The sequence below is a fragment of the Sander lucioperca genome, chromosome 5, assembly GCF_008315115.2.
Source record: "Sander lucioperca isolate FBNREF2018 chromosome 5, SLUC_FBN_1.2, whole genome shotgun sequence".
NCBI classification, from domain to species: domain Eukaryota; kingdom Metazoa; phylum Chordata; class Actinopteri; order Perciformes; family Percidae; genus Sander; species Sander lucioperca.
Window position 1 is genome coordinate 40,602,164 of NC_050177.1, and position 14,953 is coordinate 40,617,116.

At 43.6% G+C, this 14,953-nt stretch overlaps 1 protein-coding gene across 2 annotated transcripts; it reads left to right on the top strand.

Annotated features, from left to right (window-relative positions):
* The first annotated feature begins 459 nt into the window (after window positions 1–459).
* On the top strand, window positions 460–12,691 carry ehd2b (EH-domain containing 2b). Of its 2 annotated transcripts, none has more exons than XM_031287003.2 (7): window positions 460–887; window positions 2,039–2,522; window positions 3,657–3,833; window positions 5,669–5,784; window positions 9,127–9,539; window positions 10,162–10,326; window positions 10,894–12,691. In XM_031287003.2, the coding sequence occupies exons 2-7, from the start codon at window positions 2,302–2,304 to the stop codon at window positions 11,440–11,442; spliced, it is 1,641 nt and encodes a 546-aa protein (XP_031142863.1). In that variant the 5' UTR covers window positions 460–887; window positions 2,039–2,301; the 3' UTR covers window positions 11,443–12,691. The 2 variants fall into 2 exon arrangements, with proteins under 2 accessions (XP_031142863.1, XP_031142864.1); XM_031287004.2 differs by having other exon boundaries at window positions 461–887; window positions 5,669–5,766.
* Window positions 12,692–14,953: the final 2,262 nt, after the last annotated feature.

Below are 14,953 nucleotides of genomic sequence, written 5' to 3' on the forward strand. Positions count from 1 at the left end.
TCTAGTCATTTTGTCTAGCTTCAGGGTTAAATTCTTTTGAATGACTAACGGTGACTGAGGAGTGCCGTGTGATGGGGATGGTGCTGGGTGTGCCAGCAGGCGGAGCATACAAGTGGAAAAGTAGGGCTGGTTTGTGCGCTTCATCGCCTGAAGGTTCAGAGTTTTGGGAGGAGCAAGAGAGGTTAGACTGATGAGGGGTGTCGCATCTTTAGAGATATGACATGTTACAGTAGGTCTGGTAGGAAAAAAACCCAAATGAAAGTCATAGAGGAGTTCGAGGCTGCAGCTGGAGGGGTGCATCACGAGGTTGTGTTATCGTTAAAAATATGCATGAGAACACTGAAGGTATGTCATGTTTTAAGAAAAGAAAAAAACTACTCCACCCAAATTATTTATTCAACACCCCCCCTCCCCCCCTCCTCCAGGTCCCCGCCCTCTGACCACAGCTGTGCTCATCCCTGCCCTGAGCAGTGTTGGTGCTGCCCACAGTGTTGCCAGGCATCCCTGGAAGAGGAGGTGCATTAAATTTGGAGAAGCGAGCCAGGGGAGAGTGAATAAGTTAGCCTCCGTGTGGTGTGCCTGTGTGTCACTGTTTGCCTTGTGCTCTTTCAGCAAGCAGAGTACGGAACCTTTTGCCAGATTTGGAGCTCATCTGAAATACATTAAACCCCTGGAGAAGAAGGATCGTCTGTAATCTGGCTGCGTTGACGCTCCACTGAGGGTTCCTATTTGCTGTCAAGAGGTATATACATGTAGCAGCAGCTCCTCCAAGAGACTGTTTTCTGTCTCCTCAAGTCCAAATATTTTCCAAGCTCCAGAGGGCAGAACTGCAGAGAGAGAGAGAGAGAATCAAGACGCTTGAAGTCTGCTTTCTCCATAATAACTTGGTAAATACTCCTTTTTTTACTTTAACATTGGCTATAATAATCAGCTTGTATTTGACCTTGTACTCAAATATTATCCAGATTGTGATACAATAGTGGAAACTGAGACTCTATTCTATTTTGAGTGCAAATGTCACAACTTGGCTGCAGAATTAATGAGTTTTAAGATTTTGAACAGCTTTTTTTTTCCATTTCTTCATTTGGATATTAAAATATGACTCCCCTGTTACTTGTTGCTCCTGCATGTTACATTTCTGCTTCTAAGGCCAACACTGTGTTGCAATTGTGGTGTACGAACCCACAAGTCATTTTCCACCACCCTTAAACTTTCGAAGTTGATCCCAGAGCCTTAACCAAATCTTTTTGATTCTCACTGGGAGCCCGTAGAGCAACTTTTAACTCGTGTAGCATGGCTGGCACAGTGCTTTTGTATGTAATGGCGGTTAAACCACATTTAATGTGTCTCCTGTAGATATCCAGAGTTCGCCATTTTGACAAGAAGTCTTTCCACACTGGTCTTGTGACATGTCAGGACTGTGTTGCCTATTCTCCTCTGGGCAGATTTTTTGTTTAAAAGGGATTTGCAAGAGGGAAGCTCTCCACAGACGAGTGAATGTCTGCTGACACGTGTCTTACCTTTTGTGTCTGCTTCTCATAATGAGCTGTGCCTTCAATTCCTAATCCAGTGTTTCCATTCGTGTAGACTACAGTAACAAAAAAGGGTTACCGTTGTCTTTCCATGTATTGACCACCCTCCCATGAGATTTCTTTTTTTTTTTTTCCCTTAAATGAACAATTAAGCCATGCGCATGTTCCATGTCCCACTAAAAGGAACTGCAGGGGATAGATGGAATGTCTTACTCATTTCACTGTAAGAAAATGGGCTGCGCCTGTGCAAATCCTGACGCAGGGTTGGGTTTGCAGGCTTTCCAGCGTCGAACACCAACTTTTTCCAGGCATGCACTGACGACGCTTGGCCGACTCCTGGTGGGCTGAAGCTTACTCCAGGTTCCACATCCTTACTCTAGGTTGTGACAGACTTTGATCACCAGTTGCAAGAACCCTATGCAACTTTTTTTGCCAAATAGATTCTCTCTCTCTCGTTATCTGTTTGGATTAACCTCTACCTGTCTTCTTTTCTGTCCATATTACAGGGGCTAAAAGTGATCAGTGTGGCGACTGTTGTCAAAGGGAAAGACTTGAAACAGAACATCGGCCCTATCGTTCCCCTCGGGTGTGTGCACGGGAGGTTTCAAGGACAAGTGAGCAGCGTTCACACAAATACAGGAAACACCTGAAGGTTTTCCAAGGGTCCAGCCACAGGAAATACAGCTCCAAACAACAGACACACTCTGACACTGATTTTATTTTAATTTTTTTTGTAAGAAGCTCCCTATCGTCTTGTCAGTCAGTCAACATGTCCCGCTGGGGGAGAAAAGATGTGAAGAAGGCGCCTGAGGTGATCCGCACCGTGACAGAAGGGCTCAAGTCCTTGTATCGCAAGAAGCTGCTGCCTCTGGAGGAGTACTATGGTTTCCATGACTTCCACTCTCTCAGTCTGGAGGATGCAGACTTCGATAACAAGCCTATGGTGCTGGTGGTGGGACAGTACTCCACTGGAAAGACAACGTTCATCAAGTAAGACTTTAATTCACTTCCATTCAATTTTATTTCTAGTGTCAAATCATAACAGAAGTTATCTCAGGACACTGCACAGATAGAGTAGGTCTAGACCAGGGGTGTCAAACTCATTTTAGTTGATAGGCCACATGCCCCTAATTTGATCTCAAGTGGGCCAGACCTGTGAAACCACTCCAGAAAGATCAGAAACTGTATCTGCCACAGAGTTTCTTGTCAGCTTGATGTTGGCAAACGCAAGTTGCTTCTGCTACGACAGCGTTCTAAGGCCATAGTAGGAAAAATAAATAATGTTACGGACCCGGGAGAGAGGGATAATATTCCGAGAAAAAACTCAGAATTTCTAAGATTAAAGTCGTAAATTTACGGAAAAAGAACTCAGATATTCTCTGAGATTAAAGTGGTAAATTTGGAATTAAAGATATAGTGCGTAGTTTCTGTCTCCCCCATGAGAAATTCTAAGTAATGACAACAAAACTGTCGGCGCGTCCACATGATACAAGCCTTCCGTGATCGTACACAGCCCCCCCCCACCCCCCTCCTCCACGCAGTTGCTAGTAGCCAAGGAGGACACGGAGGATTAAAAAAACATGATGGACTCTTCAGAAGAGGTCATTATCTTCACTCCGGTTTCTGCGCGGGAAAGTCACCAGACGCCACAATCTTCTGAACATAGCCATACTGAGAAACACAGAGAGAGTTTTAATTAGCTTTGTAGCAACTCATTTGGCAATGGCTTGAATGTAACGGACATTCATTATTATTAAAATGTTACGCACTTAAGCTTTCAATACTTCTCTGCAATTTTCACACTTTGCAAAGTAATCCAGTGGGCCTGATTCGACCCTTTGGCGGGCCGGTTCTGGCCCACAGGCCGTATGTTTGACACCCCGGGTCTAGACCACACTCTATAATTTACAAAGACCCAACAATTCCCCCCCAAGAGCAAGCATTTTGTGTGACAGCGGCGAGGAAAAACGTCCTTTAAACAGACAGAAACCTCAGACAGAACCTGGCTCTTGGTGTTATATCAGTTCTGCATCGACAATTTGTTCACTGTTAACATTTTGTGCGATTGCTAAATTAAAAAGAACCAGTACTGAAATAATCTCAAGCCCTATGTGTGATTGACAGGTATCTACTGGAGCAGGATATTCCTGGGAGCAGGGTGGGACCTGAACCCACCACCGACTGCTTCACTGCCATCATGCACGGGGAGGTGGAAGGAGTCATCCCCGGGAATGCCCTCATCGTAGACCCCAACAAGCCTTTCCGCAAACTCAACCCTTTTGGAAACACCTTTCTCAACAGGTGAGAGCAGGGCTTTTATTCCCAGTGTGTTGTGTAATGATTCCACTCAGGGAGCCAGATAGATATCTGCATCAAATGGACAGACTATGTGTGAGAGAACCCAAGAAGGAGAGATAACAGAACGTTTTTTTTTTTTTGCTCTTTGGAATTTCAAGCCCTTGTGCCAAATTTCAGAACGGGGAGGCACTTGCCTTATTTGTGGAAAAATGGAGAAAGGGAGCGACATCGCCCGAGAGGGTGATGAAAGCTAAATGTACTCAGATAGGAACTGCCATGTACGCAAGTTGAAAGACGAGGTCAGAGGGCTCCACAGCCCCTCGGGGCAAAGACAAACAAATGAAGTCACAGACTTCACTGTGAGGCTCAGGAAACCCGAGAAAGCATTGAATGAAAACATTGAAGTTCTTTCCTCTGCTCTGTTTACTGTCGGGGCTGCCAGATTTCTGTGTATGTTTTTCCACTGAAGAGAAATCACATGTTTATACAAAAAAAAAAAAAAAAGGGGCTGTTACCTGTTAGGCACATGGACATGCAGGCTAGATGTGAACATACAGTCCAACTATTGATGGAGCTCTAACGTGAAATGTCTGATGCCAGTTTTCCAGAGTCCCTCGCTCCCTCCGCAGGGTGTGTTTGTGAACGCAATTGCGTCTCTCCTTTTGCTTTGACTTCCCGTTCTGGGACTGGCGGCCTCGTTAAGCTCGTAAGTTGCAGGAAGTGGTGTTGTTGTTGTAAGCCACACATCGTTAGTGGGCCTTATTGTTTGATTCTGGCAGTGGTGCTCATTTTCCTTCAGGAAGCCCTCAGCAATGAGAGGTCTGCTTGAACACAATGGCCTGCGGAGGGAGGGGTGGGGGGGGGGTGGAGCGGGCAGCTTCCAATCTGCTGCCTAGATCACATTGGCTTCTTTGATACGAGTTAACCATTTTTCACATGATTTAGATGATATCCTTCCGCACTGTTTTCAAACAAAACGGACCTCTCTGAACTTGTTATGACACTGGTCCTTGAAGGTAGGGCTGAGCAATACGTCGATATATGAGGCTAGATATTGTCTTAGATTTTGGATATGGTAATATCGTCATGTGACACAAGTGTTGTCTTTTCCTGCTTTTAAAGGCTGCATTACAGTAAAGTGATGTCATTTTCTGAACTCACCAGACTGTTCTAGCTGTTCTGTTATTTGCCTTTACCCACTTAAACACTATATCCACATTACTGATGATTATTTATCTCAAATCTCATTGTGTAAATATTTTGTGAAAGCACCAATAGTCAACCGTCACCGCTGGTCATAAATATCGTGATGTTTAATTTTCTCCATATGGCCCAGCTCTACTTGAAGTGGTCCCAGCGAGTCCCCAGCAAAACAAGGAATCATTTGTTAACTATAATTCCATCCATAAGTAACACAATGGCGGAATTTATGACTAGTTTGGTCATGGGTTCCATATACTTTCCGTAATAAAACATCCAAAAGCAAAACTCCTATCGGGTGCGGTGCCCTGGGACGAAATCTTCTGAAACGGGGATCCGTGGTCTGCAGCTTAGGGGTCCTTGACGTGAAAAAGTTTGGAAACCGGGGCGCTTGGGTAGCTCACCTGACAGAGCGTGCGCCCCATGTACAGAGGCTCAGTCCTCGCCGCAGCGGCTGCAGGTTGAAATTCGACCTGCGGTCCTTTGCTGCATGTCATTCCCCCTCTCTCTCCCCTTTCATGGCTAAGCTGTTCTGTCAAATAAAAGCCTAAAATGCTCCCCAGAATCTTTAAAATGAATAAAGTTTGGAAACCACGAGTTTATGCGACTTGTCTCCTGTGTGCTGATGCTAACACCAGGTTCCAGTGCGCCCAGATGCCCAACCAGGTCCTGGAGAGTATCAGTATCATCGACACGCCGGGGATCCTGTCCGGAGCCAAGCAGAGAGTGAGCCGAGGTGAGAGACCCGACAAAGGTGAGGAGAGGGAATGGGGGCAGGGGGCCTGCAGAGACACACATCCTCCAACGTCGGCTCACAAACTCATCTCCTTGGCACGCCTGGCTAACCCATGGGACCAGTCTACTCTGTCACAATAACACTTGGCAGCCGGGGCAAGAAAACATCTTTGCAGCAGCCATAAAATCATAACCAGGAACAGAGACGGTACAGGCAAAAAAAGTCTCTCAGCATATCGGAAGGAATGTCCTGTTGAGAAATAATGGTAACACTTTATTTGAAGGTATCTACATAAAAGTGACATGACACTGTCATGAACACATGACACTGTCCTAACACATGAACCCTAACCCTAACCCAACATGACAAAAACCGAATGACATTTACTGACAGAAGCGTTATGTCATAAACGTTTATGACTTGTTTATAATGTTTATGACACGTTTATGACAGTGTTATGTCACTCTTATGTAGATACCTTCAAGTAAAGTGTAACCGAAAATAACATATCATCATCATCTCACAGTAGTTTTTTCACTTTTCTATTCATCCATGCTTTAAGTAACCCATTATTACTCAAGTCAATCTGCATGAGCAATTAATACGAGTCAGTGCATCCAAACTGTGAAAAACATATTTCCTCACTTAACCACTGGTGGGATCTCGCAGATGGTTTTGGGTTTATCTGCTGAGGTGATGAAATATCCATCTGTGAGATTTCTGCCCCCCCCATACAATGGAGGGGAATGGAATGTAGTTTGTGGTGCTCATGGCCATGCAATAATTAGCTCAAACATGTATTTCCAGAAAGAAAAAAAAAAGTTCCAGTTTCTCTGGATAATCCGAAATTATTTCTTTGGTAAGAAGTAGTTCCAGTGCCAACTGCTAACAGTGCCGTCTGTTGGTTATCCAAAGTAACTGGGACATTGTTTTTGAAAAGATGGTGCTGTTCTTGAGCACCACAAACAGTATTTCAATTCAATTTCATTTATATTATCAAATCATAACAAGAGTTATCTCAGGACACTTTACAGATAAGAGTAGGTCTAGACCACACTCTATCATTTACAAAAGACCCAACAATTTCCCTTGAAAGACAATTCAGAGATATATATAAAATCTAGGTAGATAAAAAAATAAATAAATAAACCGTCTTTTATGGCTATACCACAGAAGGTAGGTGAGAAAATATGCTGCTTTTGTCATTTGGGTGAACTGACCTTTTGAGGATAATCATGTTGATCACACAAACATATCAAACTTGGTTTTGTTAGACTTGTTAGTACAGTGGTGGAAGAAGAACTCCGAGCTTTTACTTAAGTAAAAGTAACAATACCACAGTGTAGAAATGAAAACTGTGCAGTGTACTGTACACACTAGTAAAAGTCCTGCATTCTAAATGTATTTAAGTCAAAGTACAAAAAACATCAAAATGTACTTCAGGTACAAAAGGAATGTGTACTTATGCAGAATCGCCCATTTCAGAATAATACATTATATTATTGGATTATAATTTTTGATAGATGAATGTACATATCACTACAATGTTGCAGCGGGTAAAGGTGGGGCTAAGTGATGCATACAGTGCAGCCCTGGTGGTGTCTGAGCGTACGGCTGGTTTGGACACACACACACATAAGAAGAGTTGTGAAGGGTTTGTGTCTGTGTCGACCTCCTCCCAACCCCCCCTCTCCTGCTTATTTTTTGTTTCTGCTTTAGGTTTCTGAATATCTTAGTTATTCAACCTTAGGGCTGCACAATAGAGTGCGGATCGGGCCGTATTTTTCTGTCGGTGCCCGGCCCTCGTCCGACAAAGCAGTAACCGAACCCGACCCGAGCCCGACAGGCATTAAGATATTTATGTCCGAGCCTGACCCGAGCCCGACAAAATCTCGTTTTTTTCTCATACTAATGACACGTTCGTTTGTTTGTGTGGAAAGCCCGCTTTTATTAAGCAACTATAGGAAGGCATTTGGAAATGTCAACGGATGAGCGCATCAGCGCACACGGGGCAACAAGCGCACGTTAATCTCCTGAAGCCAACTTCTTTTTAACGTCTTCCATCGTTGCGCTGCTACATGTAGGCTAATATGCACGTGTTTCGTTGTCACAGCTACATAAACTAATTTTCGCACACAGGAAGACGGATGTTAGGGTAATATTTAAAATTTATTTTAATCACAAAAACTAACCTTTGCATCAGTTCAATTCAATTTTATTTATAGTATCAAATCATAACAAAAGTTATCTCGAGACACTTTACAGATAGAGTAGGTCTAGACCACACTCTATAATTTACAAAGACCCAACAATTCCAGTAATTCCCCCAAGAGGAAGCATTTAGTGCGACAGTGGCGAGGAAAAACTCCCTTTTAGGGAGAAACCTCAGACAGACCCAGGCTCTTGGTAGGCGGTGTCTTACGGTACCAGTTGGGGGTGTGATCAACAGTGGCAGTAATAGTCACAAAGATAATGGAACAGTGACTACAAATGGTAGTCGTAGTAGTTCATGTCATAACAGGGCACTGCAGGGCGTTACAGGATTTAGCGTGGCACAGCAGAGCATAGCAGGACGCAGCAGGGTTCAGCAGGATGCAGCAGGACACTGCAGGGCACCGCAGAGTGTAGCAGGGTGTAGCAGGACCACGGCGACAGCTGCAACCAAGATCTTGGTGCCATCCTAATCCAAGGAAATATGCTGGGCGAAAAAAACAACAACATAAGCACTCCGGGGAGTAAACTCCCCAGACCTAGTGAAACAGGCCCATTGGCTACCTACATAATAAGCTTTTTTAAAACTTTAAATGTTCAATGCCTTATTGCGTTGAAGTGACTGAGCTCGACCCGAACATAATTTCTAAATATCTTTCCAAACCCGGCCGGCCCGCCAGGTACCGTCGGGTCCCGTCAGGCTCGGGTCGGGTATCCATCCTCTACAGCACAACAAATCGTTTTTTTATCGTCATCGCGATATCAACTGGTGCAATAAACATTGCGAAAGACACTCTGAGATTTTTTGTTAGTTGAAAGACAATATCAGTAGAAAACTGCACTTTGAAATGTAACTGTCATTCTTTTTTTTCTTTTTTTTTTGTGCGGCATTTTAAATTCAATTCAATTCAATGTTTAATTTGTTCCAGAAAAGAACGTTAGAAATGATTTCCTTTCATTTGTTTTAAATTCAACAAGCAATGCGTTGTTTGTAGCAGAATAACGAAAGGAGCAGAAAGGCAGAACTGAGAACACTTTAAGTTCATTTATCGCAAGTAATATCATTATCGCGATATTCAACAACGTTATCGCGTATTTTCCTCATATATCGTGTGGCCCTAATTAATCTTTTTTTTCGATCCAAAACAGGCTACGACTTCCCAGCGGTGCTGCGCTGGTTTGCTGAGCGCGTGGACCGCATCATCCTGCTGTTTGACGCCCACAAACTGGAGATCTCGGACGAGTTCTCCGAGGCCATCGGCGCCCTGAAAGGCAACGAGGACAAGCTGCGCGTGGTGCTCAACAAGGCCGACATGGTGGGCACCCAGCAGCTGATGAGGGTGTACGGCGCACTCATGTGGTCCCTGGGGAAGGTGTTTGGCACCCCGGAGGTTCTGCGCGTCTACATCGGCTCCTTCTGGTCCGAGCCGCTGATGGTGGCCGACAACCGGAAGCTGTTTGAGCTGGAGGAGGAGGATCTGTTCGCCGACATCCAAAACCTCCCTCGCAACGCAGCTTTACGCAAGCTCAATGACCTGGTCAAGAGGGCGCGTCTGGTCAGGGTGGGTTTTTATTGGCACGGCAACATGTGTTCACTAAATGTTTGACAGGTTGACATCAGTGCACTCTAACCCTGTTAGTTCTGTTAAAATACCTTCAAGTTTGTGTCATTTCCTCTCAGACTGGACCGGCAAATCGACGGAGAAAAAGTTCTATTACTGATGAAATATCGCCTTTCATTCTGTGAACTCTGCTTAAGATAGGTTTCAAGATCAGTGATGCTGTTTACGCCGAATTTCTACTCTACCTGTTATGTAACTTAAAAATAGTAACATCAGGTAGTTTTTGCCTCTTCTTTGGTGGCAGCATTGACATTAAGTCATCCTCAACATTAGTTGATGAATGATGAAGACACTTGGAGAGCAGTTAGATACAAAACAGGATGAAGGCTGTACAGGATGATTCTTTCCCTTGGCAACTATCGTGTTTTTCCAAAATGATGTACAGATTTTCAGGCATTCTATTATCAAACGGCTTGAAAAATAGTGCATATAGCTGCCGTAAATGGAGCATGCCCCCGGACCCCCCCCCCCAGGTTTGAGCTGAGCCCCAAATGTCTACAATGTCTGGCTCCGTCTCTGGTTAAAATCCTTGGTACGTGTGCTTTGCTTTTCTCACTCCCAGGTCCATGCCCACATCATCAGCTATCTGAAGCAGGAGATGCCTTCTGTCTTCAGGAAGGACAACAAAAAGAAGAATCTGATCTACCAGCTGCCAGTGATTTTCTCTAAGATCCAGCTGCAGCACAACATTTCTCCCGGAGACTTCCCAGACTGTGCCAAGATGCAGGTTAGTCTGAGTCTGGGCACATCTGGGAGCCAATGACGGAAATACTTCTTCTGGAGCTAGCGTGAGGGCAGTTCCTGCTTAAATAAACAGGCAACACTCATCTTTCTGTAGGTTTATTTAATCGTCTGAAGGTGGACTTACAGCAACACATGTACATCAAGTGCATGTATGCTGGAATGAGGGAGGAGAGCTGTGAAAGCCTGTTATTTATCCAACTTCAGGGTCAGCGTTGTATCACAGAGACACTGTTGGCCCTGAGGTCTGAATAGTTCAGAGAGCAGAGATGCTGTATGTGTAACATTGACAACATGTTTTATAAAATCACGCCAACAATTATTATTTTAATAGTGTATTCCATGCACTAAAAAGGTATGTATAAAGGCTTTAAGCCGCCCTACACATTATTGTAGGCCCAGTTTAATATGCAACTTAATTTTATACACTAGGCTATATGTAGTAGGGGGTCCCTGCTCGTCTCTCTTTCAGTTATGGGGTACATGGCTTAAAAAAACAGTAAAGACCCCTGATCTACTGGCTAACACATTTGTATCATTCCCCTTTTTAAAGGAGCAACTGATGGTTCATGACTTTTCCAAGTTCAAAACCTTGAAGCCTAATCTGATGACGGCCTTGGATGAGTTGCTCTCTGCGGACATCTCCAAGCTGATGCCCCTGCTGCGGCAGGAGGAGCTGGAGGCGGGCGAGCAGCCAGGCGTGCAGGGCGGGGCCTTCATCGGGACCCGCGCCGGGCCGTTCGGGGAGGGCGACCCCTTCACTCTGGAGAACGGAGAGGGATGCGAGGAGGAGGAAGACTGGGTGGTGACCAAAGACAAGCCCAAGTATGACGAGATCTTCTATAACCTGGCTCCCAGCGAGGGGAAGCTGAGCGGCAACAAGGCCAAGGACTGGATGGAGAGCTCCCGCCTGCCCAACTCGGTCCTGGGTCGCATCTGGAAGCTGTCCGACGTGGACCACGACGGCATGCTGGATGACGAAGAGTTTGCCCTGGCCAGCCACCTGATCGAGGTGAAGCTGGAGGGCCACGGTCTGCCCCCGGAGCTTCCCACGCGCCTGATCCCGCCTTCCAAACGCAGGCAGAAGGGTTCGGATGCGTAGACAGTCCCTGGAGCTGAGAGAGACTCTTCTCTATGGGCTGTGCCACCGTTTGTATTTGCTCTTGTTCGTCCCCCACCCCCCACCCCCCCAGACCCACGTCAAAACGTTTGTATGTAATGCGTTTAGAGCTGCAAAGATTAGTCGATTAGCTGTGTCAACTAATTAAATTATTCGCCAATTATTTTGATAATCGATAAATCGTTAAAAAAAAGTCATTTGTTATGGGGAAAAAAAAGGAAAACTTCTCTGATTCCAGCTTCTTAAATGTGACTATGTTGTAGTTTCTTCTCTCCTCTGTGACAGTAAACTGAATATCTTTGAGTTGAGGACAAAACAAGACATTGTCATTTGAGGACATCATCTTGGGCTTTGGGGAACACTGATCCATATTTTCTACCATTTTCTGACATTTTAGAGACCAAAGAACTAATCGATTAACCGAGAAAATAATCAACAGATTGATCAAGTATGAAAATAATCGTTAGTCGCAGCCCTAAATGTGTTCAACTTTATTCCTCTGAGACTTGAGATTTCGGTCTCGCACAATGGAACATACTGTATTAAAGTCGTTAAGTCAATCCTTTGAGACTATTACAAGGACCTACTGCAAAAAGATTGTGTATTAAGAAGTCACACGGGTCTGGTTGCTTCTTCCCTTTGGCTCCTCAAAGTTAGCTTTTAATGGCGAGCTTTCAAAATATATCTACTTGTGTTTGCAGAGCAGAAGTAAATAAAGGCCGGCGCCCTCTAAGTGAGCAGTATTCAGCATATATATTTTGAAAGAATACAGAGCTTAACTTTTCTGTATTAGAACATTTAAATTGAACGTTCCTTCAATGACTAGATTGGAGTGGCGCAGTGTTATCTTGGTGATAATTTGTAGGATTATGCCATTTTCTGGTCTGGTCATTCTAGTGAGGGTATCATCTACCAAATTTATATTGCTTAAATGATTTGTTTATAGCGTTTTTTGTTTTTTTTACTTAAACTGGCAGCACACACCTAATAACCTGAATGCGTTTCACTTTTGATGCTTCACATGCCACATTTTTGTGCATAAACTTTATATATTATTTTTGTAATTGTTGCTGTTGTTTGTTTGTTTTTTTTATGTGCAGGAGCGAGACCTCAGTTGTATACAAGAACATGACATTCTGAGATGAACTTTTAATTGATGATTGATATATTACTGACTACTGTACACCGCTCCACTGTTCTTATGTTAACCCAATAAAGTTCCCTGACTGTGTTCTGTCTCTTTAGTGACCTTTTTAGTTTAGTTTAGTGTATTGGTTTACACATATACAAATACTACAGATAAATATACACATAATCAATAAAATATGTGATGGAGGGGTGCTATAAAAACCCTCAGATGGGCTTAATCTGGGCACTCTTTTTTTATAAGTAAATTAAATAAAGAGTTAGTCATTGAAAGTCTAAAATGAAATGTAAAGTGCATGGTACAGAACTAATAGCTGAGTGCATTTCACGACACTCTTTTAACAAGCTTTTCTTTTCTATGGAGCTCACTTGGTCTCTATGACGGAGCAGATAAACAGTGAGTCACACTCTCCCCTGCCAAGTACCCATACCACCATTTTCCGATGCTCTCTCCCCTCTCATTCCCACCATCTGAAGCCTATTTATCTCCTCACACTAAATAGTCCATCCCCCTCATCCCTGTTCAGTTCTGCATTCACTTCCTCACTAGCATGCCTGTAAAGGATTTAGTTTTATCCTGAGTACAGTATGCTGTACAAGCAGAAATATGTGTCCCGTGTAGAGCCGTGTGTGTGTGTGTCTGTCTGTGTGTGTGTTTGACATAAGGCTTTTAAGGTTCGCAGAAGTAGAAGAAGAAGGGGTGGCCTCCCCGCCTCCCTGCTCTACTCCTCCATGGAAAGAAACACAAATGAGAAACAGAGGCTCTGCAGCTCTTTCCTCCCTGCTCTCTGGCTTACAGTGACTCACATGTGAAGAATGCGGTGGGTTGGCCCCGAGAGTTATTAATATCTCCTTTCCTAGGGTCCGCTAAGTTTCCTCAGGCTCTTACACAGGATCTAGACACTGTACCTTTATGAAAGACTTAAACAACAGCCCCCTATTTGGGACATTCCTGAGCTAGACCTGCAGCGCACCACACCTCACACTGTGTGTGTGTGTGTGTGTGTGTGTGTGGGTGTGGGTGTGGGTGTATGTGAGAGAGAGAGAAAGAGAGAAAGAAAGAAAGAGAGAAATCATATGTGAAGAAAAGTCATGTAAGGACGTAAAATTCAACGCAATGTTCTTACAGTTATTATAGAAATTAACTTGTGGTGGCTTTTGGGTTTTTTTTTTTAATCATTGCTACCAAAAGCCTTTTAAAGTGTAGAGTTAAAAAAAAACAATCAATAAAATCCCCATAGCAGTTTAAGTGTCGAGTCATAAACCATCTCAACTATTTGTTTGCTCAAATCAAGCTACACGGTGCTTCCACATCGATGAGGGGGGGTGGGGGTGGGGTATCAGCATCAGGCGTCCCCAACAATGAAGCTTACTCAACAAAACCAGGGTCTCCGTATATACGTCACTCAGTGTTTACGTGGGGAATTCCTCACTAGCAAAACCTGCCATGGAAGACAAACTGAGGTCACCAAGACATCTGGTGGAGACAGGATTCCATGGCAACAACAGTGTCCAACTGTAGATGGCAGACTGGAGCCATGCAGCTGTGTGATTTAAAAGGGATAGGTTCACTTTTTATTTTAGGAATCTTAAGATCACAAGCAGTGGTGGAAGAAGTATTCAGATCCTTTACTTAAGTAAAAGTACTAATACTACACTGTAAAATACTATGTTACAAGTAAAAGTCCTGCATTGAAAACGTTAATTAAAAGTATGTAAGTGTCATCAGGAAAATGTAGTATTAAAGAAAAAAAAGTACTCAATGCAGAACAATCCCATTTGAGAAAGTGTAAAGGATCCAAACAGTTGTGTGTTTAATGGTCTAATCATTTCAGCTGGACTTGTAGGCCCTTATATTGTTGGCTTGTTTACTTTATAATAAAACATCAGATTTTATAAACTACATGTGAAGACATAGTAGAAAAGACCTAAGTAAAGTACAAGTACCTCAACATTTGGACTTAAGTTGAGTAAATGTACTTAGTTACATTCCACCACTGATCACAAGTACACCAAAAGTGGACAAATCATGACAGATGTGTGTCTTTTAAATGCTAAAAAAAAATCAATTGCATTATTTTGGAAGAAGACCAGCAGATACACGTATTGGATTTGGAAAATGTTAACAACTTTTCCTTTGGATAAAAATACCATGTACAAAGGGGGAAACAAGCCTTTTTTTAGCAGGTTTGGGGAGTGTATCATGTGTTTGTGAAAGGTATGGAGCTAGTCGATGAAGAGGAGGATTGAGTACTGACTAAATGTAAACCTTGTAGTGGCTTATGTCAGTTAAAACTATGAAACGAGGAAATTACCTTAAACTGAATCAGCTAGGCAGTAATTTGTT